The sequence below is a fragment of the Alligator sinensis genome, unplaced genomic scaffold (assembly GCF_000455745.1).
Source record: "Alligator sinensis unplaced genomic scaffold, ASM45574v1 scaffold1960_1, whole genome shotgun sequence".
Lineage (NCBI taxonomy): Eukaryota > Metazoa > Chordata > Crocodylia > Alligatoridae > Alligator > Alligator sinensis.
Genome location: NW_005843074.1, coordinates 113,928 through 131,912, shown reverse-complemented (window position 1 = coordinate 131,912; position 17,985 = coordinate 113,928). Strand labels below are relative to the sequence as shown.

The 17,985-nt window shown below is 41.3% G+C and overlaps 1 protein-coding gene across 3 annotated transcripts in view; it reads left to right on the top strand.

Annotated features, from left to right (window-relative positions):
- Positions 1-17,985, top strand: part of AP3D1 (adaptor related protein complex 3 subunit delta 1) — a 72,094-nt gene that overhangs the window by 23,468 nt on the left and 30,641 nt on the right. Inside the window, exons 2-10 of one of the 3 annotated variants that reach the window (XM_014526539.2) lie at positions 3,753-3,848; positions 4,435-4,515; positions 5,522-5,602; positions 7,642-7,749; positions 8,855-8,984; positions 10,284-10,423; positions 10,718-10,791; positions 15,088-15,137; positions 17,904-17,953. In XM_014526539.2, the coding sequence (XP_014382025.1) occupies positions 3,753-3,848; positions 4,435-4,515; positions 5,522-5,602; positions 7,642-7,749; positions 8,855-8,984; positions 10,284-10,423; positions 10,718-10,791; positions 15,088-15,137; positions 17,904-17,953 (810 nt within the window). Of the gene's footprint in view, positions 1-3,752; positions 3,849-4,434; positions 4,516-5,521; positions 5,603-7,641; positions 7,750-8,854; positions 8,985-10,283; positions 10,424-10,717; positions 10,792-11,505; positions 12,688-12,781; positions 14,502-15,087; positions 15,138-17,903; positions 17,954-17,985 lie in introns of those variants that run through there. The other 2 variants (XM_025193593.1, XM_014526540.2) reach the window with 2 other exon arrangements.

The window sequence follows — 17,985 nt, the reverse complement described above, 5'->3', positions numbered from 1 at the left end:
AAAACAAAGGATAAATAAGCCAAGCTTTTTGAATTTCTTCTTTTAAGAGAAGCACTCCATCTCCTACTGATCATCCTAGCAGTCCTTCTCTGTACCTGTTCTGGCTTCAATGAATTTTGAGCATGAGTGATCGGAATTGTACTGTATTCCAAATGAGGTTACAGCAATACCTTCTACAATGCCTTTGACTGCAGCTGTAGTACAAAGATGTATTATTTCATGTCTGCATCCCACTGGTTACTCTTGTCCTGTCTTAAAAGTAATGCAGAGTGATATTTTCCCCTCCTCAATCACTTTTAACTGATGAGTTCAGAGTTTATAGCAGAAATTCTTATTTGTGCAAATTATAGCAGTACAGTGACCTCACTTTTCAGGGTCTCCAAAGAGTGCAAAAGTCTCCTGGCAGAGAAAAGGAAATGAAAATGTATTACTTTTATCTGTAAAGGGAATTAAAGTCTGAGACTGCCACTTGTTTTTAAAAAACTAAGCAAAGCACTAGGCTTTCAATTTGACTTTTATTCTTTTCTTATACTGTTGACTATTTTGCATTTATTTAGATCAGTTTGTAAGCTTTTTGGACCCTCAGACCACTGGCAGTCCTCAGTATTTCTCATGGCCAGCATGAATTGTACCAAATTTTTAATTGTAAACACTAAAGAGGTACATGGAGTGATGTTTGGGCACGTGATTTAGAGCAGTGAGGGGCAACCTTTTTGACAGTTGTGCAATAAATAAGCTCTGCACCCTCCCTAGGTGCTACTCTGCCCACTTTGTTGCTGTACTTTCTGGTTCCTTCCCTGTGCTCCCTGCCTGGCTTGCTGATTTGCTGTATGTGCCACTGTGCTGCCTGTCCCCTCCCTGATCTGCTGCATGCCATGCACACAGGTTATCTGTGCCACTTGTAGCACCTGTGCCGCAAGTTGGCAACACTTGATTTAGATTATGAAATTGCTCTTGTTTCTGCTTAATTAGCTCCCCTTTCAAATTTTCACTTCTGTCCCGAGAATACAGCAAGGGAAAAGCTCTTTAAAACCAGCTATTTGTATCTGGGCATCTTAAAAACAAACCAGGTTACACAAATGCTAGTTTTTACAAAAACTACATTTTTAGATCATACTCTGTCGCACAATAAATTCTTGTTTTTAAACTTTGATTGTAGTTAGTTACAGTCGCATTCCACCAATTCTTTTTTACTTTTTTGTGCAAGGCATAAAACTTCTGGAACTCTGCCACAGGAGGTTGTAGAAGCAGATAGCATAGCCAGGTTTAGACAATTAATTCACCATGACAAATTCATGGATGGTAGATTGTTTAATAGCTATTAAACAGAGCTGTTGGAGATGTTTCCTTTGGCATCTCTAAACCAATGATGGTGGCTGCCAAGGAGGGCAACAAGTAGGGGATAGATTGCTCTTGGTATACCTGGTTCAGTGCTCACCTAAACCAGGGGTGGGCAAAACACGACCCACAAAGGGATTTTGTCCAACCTGTGGCAGGTCCCTCGGTCCTGTCTGACCCGTGGTGCATCCAGCTGGGCTGAGGCAGCTTCACAGCTGGACTTCCCTTTCGAGGCAGCTGAGGAGGCGGCGACTTCTTCCAGCTGCCACCGTTGCTGGCCCGAGCCCCATGGTACTGGCAGGGACCCGTGTGCCCAGTCCTGACCTCTGCCCACCCTGCACCCACTTCAGACTCAGCCCAGCAGACTAGCTCAGCTCTGGACCAGGCAGAACCTGTGTGCACAGGCCTGACCCCGGCCTACCCCAATCATGCTCCAGACTCGCCCGCCCATGCTGAGCAGTGGCAGCAGCTGTGCTGGCCAGGCAGAAACTGCTGCTCGGCATGGGGAAAAAACAGCCCTTCCTCTACGCTGCTGCTGGGCCCTTGTTGCTGCAGCCACCCGGAGCCTGTGCCTGGGCTGCCCTGCAGCTTCTCTGCACTGCTACTGCTGGTGGGTGGCCTGGAGGTGACAGCGGCAGAGAAGCTGCGGGGCAGCCTGGGCAGGTGCAGCAAGAAGAGCCTGGCAGTGGCAAGGGGGAGAGGGGGCACCCCCCGCCCCCACACACACACACACCCTGCTGCTGCTCAGCATGGGGTGGGCTGCATCAGGGCTGTGTGGGCAGCTTCCAGCTGGTCTGCTTGGGCCAGGGCAAGTTCAGAGTGGGTGCGGGGTAGGCTGGGGTCAGGGTTGGGGCTGTGCGCTGTTGGCAGTGGCAGGAAGTAGCTGCAGGGCACATAGGCCTCCAGGTTGTTGGGGGTGGGTAGAAGTGTGCTGAACTCCTGCATATTTTGGGAAAATTAGAAATGCGTTTTAGATTACTGCATGCGTCTTAAACAGTTGGCTTAAGTATAGGGCAATTTTATTGAAGTGTATTGTACATTGCTTCCCACCCCCCCCCCCCCCCCCAATGGGGATGTGTGGGAGGGAGAATAAATTTATTTTCATTCTCCCCCAACTTCTTGTTGTGCGGTAGCCAGTGGCCAGGGTCTAGTAAGCTACAAAACTGTGAGGTTTATTGCTGACTAGAATCAGAAGCAATCAACTTCCATTTTTTCTCTTCCTGTAATATAAAGTTTGGATTCTCATTTCTTCGTATGTTGAGAAGGGTGTTGAGCCAGTGGCAATATTCCTATGCTACAAATGTGTATCTTTACTTGTTCTGTCATTTAATAAAGAAGAAAACTTCTGTGTTTCAATGTCTAATGGCTATATCCCATGACTTGTAGCATGAGTATTGCTCTGGCACATCCTAAGAGGCCAAGAAACAGTCAAGATAATAGAGTCATTCATTGTTTTAAAAAAAAAGGGTGTGTTGCAGGGGAGAGATGTTAAGCAATGTCAGAGTATTGGATTTCCATATCTAATGTTGCTACTACCAATAGTAAGAAAAACATCCAGGCAGAATTGCACATTCAAATTAGATAATTCAGCTATTTCTGACCAGGTTTCTCAATCTGTTAATTTATTTTCAGTTGTGAATAACGTGGTGCATCTGTCATGTTCTAAAGATTGTTCTTTCTGCTTTAAATATTAGAAACACCCTAAGGTTTAATCAGTAAGAGCTTATCTTCCTGTAAACAAGTATGTGAGTAACATACCCAAATTATAGCACAAACTGCTCCAGCTACGGGTTCTACTTTAAATCAAAGTCTATGTGCATGTTTGTGGTAGAATAAATATAAATGGGTAAAGAAGAAGAGTAGCCAACTGGATTGATGGATGGATTAAAAACATTTAAAACCTTCAGTTCATTCTTGTTTAACACATTTTAAAAACAGGGTGGCTCTGGGTGCAACTGACTGGCTTATCAGGAATTGAAACATTGTTAGACACATTTCACCATATTTTTCGTTGTAATCTTTAGCATAATGGTTTGTTTAATAGTAAGGTGGCTAACCCGTAGTATGCACTCCAACTCCACAAGTAGCGCACTCAGCCTCAGCGTGTGCAGTGCAGCAGAGAGAGGGGAGGGAGCAGGGAACTCGGCTGGGGATAATCGAGCAAGGAGCAGAAAGCCGAGCAACAGATTGGGAAGTGGATTAGTGGTACTCAGTGCGGAGCTCCCCTTATGGCACACCTGCCAAAAAGCTTGTCCCCCACTAGTTTAATGATTTTTTTTCCAGTAGTAAATGTTTGTCCAGTTTGCTACAGATTCCAAATAAGCAAACAAGTTAAGGTAGGATCCTGCTAAAGTAATGGAAGAATGCAAAATGAAGTAGTCCCTAATAACAGGATGTCACTTCTTTTCCCTCAGGCAAAGTACATCTCCCAGTGCATCGATGAGATCAAGCAGGAGCTGAAGCAGGATAACATTGCAGTGAAAGCGAATGCTGTCTGCAAACTTACATATGTAAGTGCCTTGCTGGGGCAAAATGTACCAGTACCTTTCATTTTACTCCCTTGTTAACTTCTAGCTACTGCCTGCCTGAATTATATCTTTCTTTACTTAGTTTTACTAATGTTAATGATAATTTAATCATAGTATGTTCTGAAAGCACTTGAGACATCAGCTGAAATACCTGTTGAAAAACATTTACCTACTGTAGTTTCTTGCAGCCCTTAAGATAACTGTATCTGAAATGTTAGAGAGATCTTTTTTTGACTGTTTAACAGTCCTTTCTACTTTAAATTTTTCTGTGCAGGCATTTCAGGCAGTTTTGGAGGAGGGGATATATTTTTGGGAAAAGAATTGTTAAAAAGCACAAAGCAGCAAGTGTAGCACATGAAACTGCTTTAACACTCTTGAACTTGCTCGATTTTTAAAAAGGATTTTGCCTTGGAGCTTAATGCTTTTTTCATTTTCTGGGGTGGGGGAAGGTGAAATTAGTTATGACTTCTCATTTCTACAATACTGTATTTTCAGGTTTCATTTCATTTCCTGGTAGTATTGGGTCTTGCATTTTGAAAGAATGATGCTTTGCCTTCTTTTCTAACAGTTACAGATGCTGGGCTATGACATCAGTTGGGCTGCTTTCAATATAATTGAAGTGATGAGTGCATCAAAGTTTACATTTAAAGTAAGTTGGCTTTGAATTGAAGACTATTAAAGCCAAGCTGTTTCTGTTGCTCTGTTATGGATATCCTGATATCTTTCTATAGATGGCATTTACCAATACCAATTAAAGTTATCTTGCATTTGATTGCACAAGTCATCCAGGAGCTATAACCTGTCAGCATTACTTTCTACCACTTTTGCAGGGTCTGTTCTTGTTTTATCATAACCCAGTGTGGGGTTTCTTTTGGGTTTTTTTTTTTTAAAGGCTGCTGCTAGCTTCTCTGCTGTTGTATTTTCTTTTTGATTTGGGATTGTTTTCCGTGGGTGTTTGTCCTTGCCCTGTGTCTTAGATGCTTTGTTGAAGGGGGACTGGGCATCTTAAGAAAACTGTGAGAGGCCTCTAGTTTTGGTTAGAAGTTAATGCATGAGAGTCCAGAACATAGGTCCCCTGCTCCCAAAAGCCCCTATCATTCTGTCTGGCATGAGGCAAGAACTAAATATGATTTGCTGCATAACTGAGTAGCTAAGGTGACCTTTCCCTAAGAATCAGTTTACTATTTGCAAATGCTCACGAATTCTGGCAGCCCTAAAATGTTCTTCCTCATTCCACAAAAATGCAATCTTTTCTTCCTCCTTGATAAGCCTTCTCTTCCCTTGTGGGGAAGGGGAGGCATCAGTCCCATTACTTGTCCCATTAAACTGTTGGTCCTTCTAGCGAGATTGGCACCAATTGTCACCTTAGTTTATTGTATCAGTGGCTTTCAGACCCTTTGGAAGGAGCTAAATATTGTGTCCTTTTTGTATGTAGTAAAGCCGCTTGTTCAAGACCAAACAAGGAGTTGGTGCAAGGGCTAAGTACCGTCTCAAGTAGGTTGTTTCATTCCTTGGTAGACGGACATTCTGTTGGCATAATTATTCATCTTTTTTGTATTGTTGTATTATCAGAGCTACCACTTGATCATCTGAAGACTGTGGAAAGCTGATGTGCATACATGACTCACTTCCCTCTGCTTTTCTTCTCTGTGTAGAGAATCGGTTACCTAGCTGCCTCTCAGTGCTTTCATGAAGGGACTGATGTAATTATGCTGACAACCAATCAGATCCGCAAGGTAAGCTGCTACTTCAGTCTGAATTTTTTCTGTTTCTCTAAGGTATTTAAATTATCTCCACATCTCTAGGCTAATGCAGAACCTGAATTCTTTATGAGCCTAATCCAATTTGATATCAAAGTCTGTGATCAAAAAACTTGACTGCTGTTCTCCAAAGATTTTGCTGCTGTTTTTGTCCAGCTATCTATGCCTTTGCTATGCTCAGCCTTTGGACTGCTGAAGGCCACAAGTTTTTGCAACAATCCCAATCTTGGACAATGTCACAAGATTACTGAATAGTCGGAATGTCTTAGTACAGGGAAGGAATTTGGGTGAGGACCCTGACTACAATAAATCTGCTCTTTGGATTTGTGTTTCTTCCAGTACTATCAGATCAAATCTTTGACCGTCACTTGCATAATCACTTGGTTTTTTTTTCAAGGGAAAAAACAGCCGTGTGCATCAGTTACTTTTTTGTACTCATCTATTCAAGTTTGTTCTGTTATTTTTTTAGTTGATACAGCACTAAATTTTGTCACTTGCATTCCTTTCCTGGTTAATGCAGTTCCATGTTTCCTTATCTACCTGCTGAAAACTTAAACCAATGCTACCTTAATTTTACTTTTTAATATACTTTTTAAATGGCTGATTATTTTAAGTGATTGGGCAAATTGATCAGGTCCTAATCTACACTGCCCCATGTCATACAAATGGCTGAACATGGCTTTTACTTGCTTCAGAGAATCTACAAAGTATGGTTGTATTAAATCTCTAACTTACAAACCCAGGGCTCTTTTCTTTTTATTTTATTTGAAACTATGCTCAGGTCTGGCAAATGCTTCCTTTTTAATAGTCAGACATTTAGGTTATTTGCTATAGGAACTCTACTATATTTTTAAAGATAATCACAGCTTGTGTTATCAGGCTATTCCTTTTTTGTGGATGCTTGGGCACTAAAAGCATCTTTCTTTAGGCTCTTGCATGCTTCATTGACCTAGCAGCTATGTACTTAAGAAGGGACCATCGCCTCCCACAAGACGTTCAATTCAGAACAAATTCTAGAGCTTTCACTTATTCAAAAGGTGGATTTCCTATTCTCATTACAGAACCTAATCTTTTTCTTCCACCTGCAAAAGGCTAGTAAAATGAGATGCAAATGTCATGCTGTCCTGAAGATTTAAGTGTTTGACACTTCAACCCCAGACTATCATTAGACATGGAAGACTTGAACATTAAACCTGCAGGTTCATATAGCAAAACTTTATCCATGTTTATTAACACTTTCTGTTCCCTAATTACTGTAATTAAAGGTTGATCCTGCAATACTGCCTTTTTCCAAGATTGTTTTGTTTTTATCATCTTTGTATGGAATAAATTGACAGAACTATATTATTAAACAATCATCTAACAGCTTGGAAATACCTGAAAGATGATATAATACGTTGAATTCAAACAAAATACAGAGAAAATTAGATAAAATGCATTCTACAGCTTAGTTGGTAGCTTGTCTTTACTGAGAAGGCAAAACTGTATTTAACAAAAACTTTGAAGACAACCTTTATTCACAAATCACACAGGAAGGTTAAGGCAGGATACAGTCTTGAAGAGCAGTCAAAGCCTCTTCCCTAGTGAAGTTGGTGATTAAAACCCCTGTTGTAACTTCAGTACAGTCTAGATTTTATCTCTGCTTTTTAAGATTTTGAATATTCATAAAAACTCCCATTTTTTCCAGAGGCATATGCCACTTCTGAAGTGTCACAAGAGCGTGATGTTTCTAAATACTTTTATTTCAGTCTTTGCATTGGTAGTTTATGCAGACTATAGTCTGTTTTAAACTAGTGGCTAACTATATTTTGATTCAAGGGAGAAGCAAGGAGGGCTTGGGTGACATTTTTGCAATAGATAGAGTAAATAGTTGGCACAGGTATCCCAGTAAAATGAAACTCTTGGTTGGTATGTTAAATGAATACAAGTGCCCTATTTTTAGATGTTCATACCTCTTAATCCTAAATTACCTTTGAATAAATCAGAAGTTTTTGAGCCTCTCTCTCCTTTTTTAGGATCTGAGTAGCCCTAACCAGTATGATACTGGAGTTGCACTGACTGGCTTGTCCTGTTTTGTTACTCCAGATCTTGCCAGGGACTTGGCAAATGACATCATGACTCTGGTGAGTTGAGACAGAAACTAGCTCCCTATTTCTGGATTTCTTGGGGGCTAGACTGTGTTTTAAGCTGTTTTTATAAATGTACTGTTCCCAATAGTATGTAGGACTACAATGCCTGAAACAGTTGTAATTTTCATTTTAATACTTCTGGTGTTTGAGAGCTGTACTGCTATAATTTGCATTAATCTCTGGCAGTCCAAGTCCCAAATCAGCAAACTAATTGTGCTCCCTGTGTTCAGTTTAAAACATTTTGGAAATGGGACTACTTTCCATCTGAATCAAGTACATGATGCAATTTTTTAAGCATGAATTGCTTGGACCTGGTAATACAGCTTTCCACGTCACTTCTGTCACCTTACAATGATCAGATTAGTTTTTCAGGAGGAAAACAATCTTGAACCTAACAGATGATGTTTCTGCTCCAGGATGTGTTCTCTGACACAAGTGGGGATTTTTTGGTACTTTCCTCCTTTTATTTTGTGCGCCCTTTGAAGTCTTGTCGGCACTTAGATGATTTAGATGGGTTTGCAGAACCAAGATGCAATTATATTCTGACCCAAACCAGTCGTATAGGGTAAAGTAATACATATAAATGAACTCTGGCTTTTATACATCTTTAAAATATTATCAACATAATGGTGAAGAAGTTATCCATGTGTTTAATGAAGATGTCGATTTAACCAGATTTTTCTCTAGAATATTTTATTCCCCTGTTCTCAGTCATTTCACTGCGGTCACTAATTGATGCAGCGTGCTTGACTGAAAGATAGTAATTGAAGTCTTCGTATTCTACAAGGTGAATGGCAAGCTAGAGGCAGACCTTCACCATACATTCAGAGTGGGGAGTTCTGTTGCTGATCCTTGAATACTGGTCTCCTGTAAACTGCATCTCCTTGGTCAGCTTAAAGGGACTACTTTCATTATTTGTTTTTAACTTGTGTGACAATACTTTGTTCTCTTTAAATGGTAAAAGTCTTAAAAGCAGCTTGCAGAAAGAGGCCCTGCAGAACCAAGTTTTGTAGGTGTTGATGTGAAAACATCAACCACAGAAGGAACATGTGGGAATATGAACATGTTAGGAGTCTGATCGCAATTGCTTCTCCAACAGATGTCTCACACGAAGCCTTATATCAGGAAGAAGGCAGTGTTAATCATGTACAAAGTGTTTTTGAAATACCCAGAGTCCCTCCGTCCTGCATTCCCTCGCCTTAAAGAGAAGCTGGAGGATCCAGATCCTGGTTGGTGAATTTTGATAAATTCTTTGTTTAAAATTGTTTAAAAGGAACATATATGTTGTTGGTTCATGTCAGTTTTTATAGGAAGTAAAGGATGGTGACTGCAGAGCTGATTGTTTTTGAACCAAGCCAAAATTACTGAAACTGAAATAGTGGATTTAATCTTAATGCAGAAAAAGTATTTATACTTGCTGAGTGTTATGCTCTATCATTTATTTGCTTGGTTAATGAAAAGACTCTTAAGAATTTAAGTTTTTGATGCTTATTTGCTAGCACAAAATTGTAGTGATTGGGTTGCAATTTTGAGGGATAAAATATAGTTAAAAAAATTCACATAGCTCAACAGAAATCTCTTTTTTTTTTTTTTGTATATTTAATTCTAAATTTTGAGGCCTAAGCTGCCTCTTGAATTCATCCGTACTGTGTCACACATAGTGCAGCTTAAAAGTGGTGGAATGGAAAACGTGCAGTTGCTGGCCATAAATATTCATTTTCCTATAGTCTTTCCAAAACACATAGTTAGGATGGCTATCTTTCCTTGCTGAATTGAAATGCAGTTTGTCTATTTAAAAAGTTCCACCTTGTGTGCAAGCCAACAAATTTCAATAAAGTTTAGTTAGAGAATGAAAGCAGATTCAGTAACTTGGTTGGCAAACTGTATAAAACCCACCTTACAATGAGATGTAAGAAAGCTGCTAGTAATGTTATAAAAGTAACATCCAAAGAGAGAAAAAATCTGCCATAATGCTTTATTATGAGGCTTTTCAAAAATGTGTTTACTTGTATCTTGCATTAGAAAACTGCAAAGAGTATGAACTAAGAAACAGGCAAGTGAGATTTGAGCAACTGAGAAGGAAAGGATTTTACTTGGACTGTTTTACAGCTAATGTTTAATTTTAAATGAATAAGGAACACTCTAGAGACAGGAAGGTTTTGTTGGGATCTTTTATGTGGGAGTACTAATGGTGCAGCATCGTTCTTGCTCCTTCCACTCCAATAAATTCTCAAACCAGGGAAGATGGGGAATTATGTCCCTGGTACTTGCAAGCAGAAAATCAGACACCTGTTTGTCATAAACGAGTTTGTACCATTTTTTCAGCTTTAAAACATCTCTTACAGATCCACCTTAAAATACAGAAGCTCAGTTCATTCCAGAGAATTAGTGTCTTTGGAAATGAGGCAAAGCAGTAACCACAGCCCCATACTAGTGTAAGGCTGTTCTTGTTTGGGGGCTGAGTCTGGAAAGCAAATGGCAATCAGTTTACTGATTGGATCTCCTTCTCTCCTACTTTTGTTTCCCAGGTGTACAGTCCGCTGCAGTAAATGTTATTTGTGAGCTGGCCAGACGCAATCCCAAGAATTACCTTTCCCTCGCTCCGCTCTTTTTTAAGTTGATGACATCATCAACCAATAATTGGGTCCTCATTAAAATTATAAAATTGGCAAGTATCCTAGTTCTTCTGTGTTTTCAGGGCTGCATTCTAATTAACAGCAGTGTGGGTGTGAAAATAAAGCTATCACTTGGAGGCATAATTACATGTACATCTGAATAAAAGGATGAGAAGAGAAGCAGACATTTCTTATAATGGGAGGGAAGATGAGAGCCAGTGGAAAACGCATCTTCCTTAATGTAGATTTCTTATCAGTTACAACACAAAGTATAATAGCTCTTGTCTTACTCTACTGAAAATGTGCTGATAAATTAATTTTCCCTTCTTTTTTTAACCTCCAAATAGTTTGGTGCTCTTACTCCATTAGAACCTAGACTGGGAAAAAAGCTGATTGAGCCACTGACCAATCTCATACATAGGTAAGTTTTAAAAATATATTGTTTTCTTCTCCTTAGTTCATATAGCTCAGCAGCTACTTTGCTAGCACTTACAGAGCTTGTCTTTTTGCATCTGGGAAGTCTTGGTTCCAAGCATCAAATTAAAATTACACTAGAGCAGCTCTTTTTTGAAAAGTTCTAATGAAACTAAATATCTGTTAAAAAAAAAAATATCTTCAAGTCATTGGAAATGCAGGACTTTAGCCAATGTGCAAGTGAACAAAAGGTGAATTTTAATGTAATCCACTTTATTCCCTCTTTACCTGAAGCTGGAGGTTACTTTTGAGTGTACAGGAAAACTCTAGATTATAAAAGGCATGTACATAGCACTCAGCCTTTTTTTTCACTCATGTTCCCATGGTTCATAGCTTTTTTTGGTCTTATAAGTAAACTTCATGTTTTATACTCCTAAAACCATTATTGCAAGGCAGATGAATATATCTTGTGCCCAGGCTGGAAAAGTTTCATGACAGTTTTGTAAGATTTGACTTGAATGTTTTCCCCAGCTGGTGTCTAATAATAAAACATTAACAGGCTGGACAAAGGAAGCTGAAGATGTCTCGTTGTCATTAAGCTCCCTTTGCAGTCCCCTCTGCTTCGGCCTATGAGAGTTCTTAAATTTGGTATCCAAAAAAGTGGCTGCTTTAGGAAAGAAGTCCTGTTCTTAAATTTGGTATCCAAAAAAGTGGCTGGTTTTGGAAAGAAGTGCATAACTCTAGGAACCCTAGTCATAGGAAAAAAAAATCCGTTAAGATTCACATACGCATGAGGAGCAGACTCTTCCTGTTGAGAAGAAAGATGGGTCAGGCAAGCTGTTGTGTATATGCTCAATATCTTCCATGACTGGGGACAGAGAACTGCTCAAACCGTTTTATGTCCACTCATTTAAGTCTCCATATCTGCTCCTGAACAGAAATATAACAGTTAACCAATTCAATAAATATAAAATTAAAGGCATTCTAGTTACTAACACAGTGTTAGTTAATAACATGATTGAGATGGGACTCTGCCAGAATAATTGCACAGAGACCCAAATTTCATCCTTGCTGGGGTTGGAAGTCCTGACCTGTATCTTTTTATATATAAAGACGGTTGAATCCTAAGTAGATTCTTCCCTCGTGAGGACAGGTGATGTTGCTGTTGCCATCTTCCCTCAGGAGTACTGCAGATTTGACTTTAGTTTTGAGCACTGTATACCAGTCCCCAAGTGATAGTTGCTGTAGTGATGTTTTGCAGTGGTTCATCTTTGCCAGTGTTGCTGACTTTCTGGCTTGTCCTGGCTCTCTAGGTAGTCCTTCTACTTCTACCCAAGAGAGGAGGGCTGTCACAGTGTGTCCCTTAGGTGGACTTTGTCCCCAGGGGGTGGGTCAGGCCCCAGAATCTCAGAGTTGCTTTGGAATGCATTTGCATCAAATTTGCCTTGCAGTTGCTAATTAAGGAGCTATACCTATACCATAGGCTTCAGGCGAACTATGGGTAAACCACAGGTATGTCTGGAATATCCAGACTGGCATGTATAAATGAGATGACTCAAGTTAACTCCCAGTTGATTAACTCAAGTTTAAATTTTTTGAGTGAGGTCAGGCCCTAAGTGTTGAACTTTTCTCTTGATGGCTAATTCACTTGCTGTTACTCTCTTACACATGTGGTTAATAACTTTAATCGAAAACTACTTTAGTCTTCACAGTTGATGCTGCTAGAAGAGAAGCCCATTTGTTACTAAGTGTAGGCTAAGGAAAGAAAATGTCTGCTGTAACCCATCTTTCTCTCGAACAGCCAGCGGGCTTGCATCCAAATACCTAAAGAGGGTTCAGTTCATTGCAGCACTGGCAAATATACAAATTTAGTACTTCTCCAAGAAAAGCAACGAGATGGACAGTATGTATATCTGCACCCCTCTCCCTCTCACCTCCTCACCCTGCTCCCCCACTAGTTACTCATTTAATTATTTGTGAGGACTGTAACCTAAAGTCTGGTTGGTTCCCATCTTATCAATCATGGCGTTTCCTAGTCTAGTGTCATTTAATTGAATGCATGTGCATAATTGGCTGGGTAATTGTGCTCAGAGTAGTTATCAACAGCTCAATGTCTTGCTGGGAGGAGGTATCAAGAGAGGCTCCTCAAAGGTCTGTCTTGGGTCCATACTACTCAAAATCTTCCTTAATAATTTGTAGTCTGGGACTGAATGTACACTTATTAAATTTGTATGTAGCACCAACTAGGTGGAGTAGGAGGTACTTTAGAGGGCAGGAGGAAAAGTCAAAGTGACCTTGATTTTAAATTAGAAAAATGAAATATATTGGTTGACATTTCAATAAGAAAATGTGCAAAGTACTAGGCTTAGGAGAAATACACAAATACGAAGTGTGGAGCAGTTTGGGTTGGCTGCAGTACTGCAGAGAAGGGGCCGGGGCGTAGTTGTCTCGTACTGAATGAGTTAGCAATGTAGTATTGTTGCTTTAAAAAAAACGAGAAGCTAATCGCATACTTGCATATAATGCTCCTGTTAATATATCCAAGTCGTTGGAAGTGATTCTTCCACTCCGTTCAGCACTAGTCAAGCCTCACCCATGAGAATTTCCTAACCGTGAGAGTAGTTGAACACTAGAGCAGGGCTAGAAACTCCATCATTGAACTTTATAACTTCAAGTTAGACAAATATTTGTCTGGAATGGTTTAGATAGGGATGGTCTTGCTCTGAGCAGGATTGGACTGGATGACCTCTTGAAACCCCTTCCAGACTTATTTTTCCATGATTCTGTCCATCAAGACACTTGCCACACACCACTAACTATGCAGAAAAAATAAAATAAAGTCCTAATTTTTATCATACTGAGTGGCTAGAAACTGTTCCGACTCACTTTCAGTATCGTTTGTGACTGCTAATTCAGGAATTGTTAGCCCAATACCTTGATGGATTGTTCCTCTGCATTCTGCTCCTGTATCACTGTCAGTCATGGTGGGTGCATCTACACATGCAGTTGTTAAGCTGCAGGAAACTAATGACGTCCACAGCAGGGTAGTACTTGCAAATACAAGTACTATCCTACTGCAGAGTTATTTACTGTGCAGCAGTACATGTGTAGATGCTGACCTGGGAGTAAATTGCTCCTAGCCAACCCAGCCCAGCAGGGGGCCACACTTCTGCCTACTGCCCTAGCCCCACAGCTTGGCAGCTGCATGAGCCTTGTGGCCCAGCCAGCTGCTCCACCTGCCTGACACATAGCTGCCCACTGCCCATCCTGACCTCGCCCCCTACCCCCTATTCCCTTTGTTAGCCCAGGGCTGCCCCCTGGGCCACACTGTCACTGCCAGCCAGAGCCTGGGGCTGACCCCCGTGCCCTCTGGCACTCAGGCAGCTGGAGCCCAGAGCTTCCCCTGGGTGCTGCAGAGAGGCAGAACAGCCCTGATCTAAGCTGTTCCTCCCTGGCTCAATTTGCTTCTGTCCCGGGTGCATGTGTAGACGCTGTGCCTGAGAGCAGTTTAGTGTGCAACGTTTACTCAGTCGCATTAATTCCACATGTAGATGTGCCCGCTGTGCGACTGGCAAATCACTTCACTTCTCAGTCTCATTTTCCTCGTAGATAAATGAGGACATCAGCTTTAAATGTTTTTGAGATCCTCAGAACAGCACTTCCTGTGCGGGGTGTTGAACAGACTGATGTTTTATGTTGGGAGTTTGGGAAAATAAGGTGTGTATTAAAAAAAAAAAAAAAAAAAAGCAGACCGTTGCCTTGTAGAGGTGAGTAATGGAGATATACTAGTGAATGCATGAAAGAATCAGCTTCTGAGCACTGCAGATTTGTCTTGGAGGAGAGATTCTTTGGGATTCTTCCATATATAGGCCTTGGATATCATGGATTATTGGATGAAGGATCAAATTGTCATTTCAGTATTTTGTTCTTGATGCTGAGCCTTTGAGTCATTGCTTCCCTTTTCACCTCCTCAAATGATGTTGCTACTACTTCCTTGTTTTTTGAGAAGAAATGGTTTAAAGCAGAACATGATGAATGTATCGGGGATATGGATCGAAAGTAGCTTTTTACCATCAATGTCTCCCCAAGTTTAAACACATTGGGTGAAGATTGACCGCTGAACAACTTGGAGAATAATAATTATTTCATCTAGTTTAAAGGTATATAGAGAAGAGAGAAGATTGGCAATTTCCTGTGTAATAAAAGGTGTTAACTAGATCAAAGATGTTGCTGAGAACGCTTCAGAATGTGATATATTTTTTCTATTTCTCTAAAATACTTGATTTCTGTTTCTTCACTTCAGCACCTCAGCCATGTCTCTTCTGTATGAATGTGTGAACACAGTAATAGCAGGTGAGAACTGAAATTAACCCAGAAAAGAGCTTCATTAACTTCAGTCGCAGTTAACACCACTTCTAAAATCCCTTTTTTACATAAAGTCTATTCATTAATTTTTATAACTAAATTAAATTGTGTTAAGCAGTCTTTTCAGTGTGCTTCACTACATAAATGAAACCCTTTACTACCAATAGGTAGTGGATGCACTTTTTCAAAAGTATGTGTCTAATTTGCTCAATGTACAGAAAAAATTAAAAGCTAGCATTAATAAAACTAATATGCCAACTTTCAAGTAATGCCTAGGATTTTTAAAATAGTTCTGGTTTCATAACCTGACTGCTGAAAACAGGAGTTTAGTTTCTAGCATGTCTTTTTAGGAATATAGTTCAGTGGTCTGCTTCAGAAAATCTTAAAGTGAAATTGTTTTATATTTAATTGTGAAGCTAGTTGGGATCTGGTTTTACTCTGAAATAACCTGTAAAGAAGGCAGTGTGGGTTTTCCTAGCTGTTTCCAACTCTGGCTAAGATCCTCTGATCTTTCTCAAGGGTTTTTCTAAATGCCCTTTAACCCAGTAGGCTCTGAAATTTTAAGCATGGGATCCTGCAGAAGGGTGGCATAGAGACCTGGCACCCTGAGGCAGTTCCTCAGAAGAGAGGAAACATCTTTTTCAGCCACTCTGCCAGCTCTGCTTTGCAAAGTTTTGGTGGTAGAGAATGACCCTGGCAACCCGATGTGAATTCTATTGCCGGATATGAGAGTGCTGTCCTGAGACAAAGAAGATAACTTCCCACTGTGATGCACCTTGCTGTAGTTAAAAGGGAAATTCAGACTCGCAGAAACAATTCATCAAAGCCTGTTGAACGTTTGAATTACAACGAGTTACAAAACCCTAACACGTACTTATGATGTAAAACCATAGAGCTGCCTCTCAGGCTGCCAGACTAAACCAGCGGTCCTCTTTATGCATCAGCCAAATAGAATTCTGCAGACTTCTGCATAAATGTGGCTTAGCAGGGTTATTAGGAGGGAAAAAATAATAAAAATTAGTAAGTTCGGAAGATGTGATATAGAAAATGTGTTGTCCAGCAAGGGAGGTGGTTTCTGTCTGCCTTTTAATGACCTATCTGTTGCTATGGAGAAGTCTACACTGTGATGGTGCAAAGCACGGTGTCTCCACCTTCTCCGCCAGGGAGTTGCACACTGCCAGAGCTACACAAAGGCTTTGGCCTCTAAGACTCTTTCTAATTTGATTGGGTCTAATATAATTACTTGGAGCAGGATTCTGTGTACATCTCATTCACTTAGGAAACTAGGCTTAAAATTCAGCTGTAGTCACTGATGACCAGGGATCCTGGTTTTCTCTGGTTAAAAAAAAAAAAAAAAAAAAATACTAAATGCCTATAATTTTTGGCATTTTTTTTTAAAACATGGAAAATCAGAGCTCCCCCTGCCCCCTTTGTTCACCAGGACATGGGTCCAGCTGCAACTGCCCCTTCCCTCCCCTCCCTCCCCCGCTGCTTTGTGGTGCTGAGCAGCCGGTCCATGACATTGCCCCTTGTTCCCTGCCCACCCCCAGACTTGCTCCCTCCTGTTAGCTCCCCCCTGCACCAGGTGGGTGTGTGGGGCAGCGGGTGGGTGGGCATAGATGATGCCATTGGTGATGCATTGGGGGTGGAAATGGAGAGGGGGGCACATGCCTCCCTAGATTTCTACACCAACAGCGGAGCACGGGACACAGGCTGTAGCCTGGCCAGGCAGGAGCCACCTCCATGGCCCAGCAACTGGGCAGGAGCCACCCCCATGGCCCAGCAGCTGAGATTTGGCATGGGAGACTTGGTGCTGCTGCCAGGAGCCCTGTGCCAGCCATTCCACCATGGTCACTGAGATGAGGCACTTTCTGCATGCCTCCACAGTGTATGTGGGGGGGGCGGCATGGCACCACAACTCTACACCACCACTGCTGCCAGGTGGGCAGGGGGCACCTCACCTCGGCGGCTATGGTGGCACAGCTTGAGGGGCTTCTGGTGACTGCAGGAGCATTGAGTCTCCCTGTGCTGGTCTGGCCAGACTGCAGCCCTGTGCCTTGCTGTCAGCGCAGAAACCCCCTGGCCCTCCAATGCATTGCCAATGGGCGTCCCCGGATCATCTCCAAGCCCTGGCCCTCCAACCCCTTTCCCCCTCCCATAGTCTTGTATCCAGCTGCAGGGCTGTTCCCACCTCCCTGCCTGACTTTCTTGCCAGCCACGTGTGTGTGTGCACTTGTGCACATGCACATGGTGCCCCCGGCCTCCAATCACCCTCCTCTCACTCCCCACAGCTCTGGTTTCCTGCTTCAAAGGGAAAATCTGGGTTTGTCCTCGTATAAAGGGGAAAATCCACATTTTTCCATGGGAAATGGAAAACACAGATCCCCGCTGATTTTATAGTGTTTTGGCTGCTAGATGGAAGGAGTTAAAAACTAAGAACCTTAGTAAGAGCAAAGCAGAATGAAAAGGTGCATTGTCCAAGCTTCCCCAGCTGTCTGTCTGTACAGCTCCCCCTTATTTTATCAAATGTTATTTTTGTCTTGGGGCCTTGCTTGATCTGAGACATGATAGCTGTTAACGTTGTACCCAGCCTGTGATTTTTGTCTGTCAGCTAGAAAGCTCTGAAGTGATACCATGAATCCTTTTTTCATATGACTCTTAGGTTGGCTACTGTGTATTAAATTTTACTTAATTTATACTTGGCTTTTCTAAATAAATATAGCTAATTTTAATGCGGGTTTTTTTGTTTTTCAGTTTTGATCTCTCTGTCTTCTGGGATGCCGAATCACAGTGCCAGCATCCAGGTACAGCACTTCTTTCTTGAATGGATGTTTTT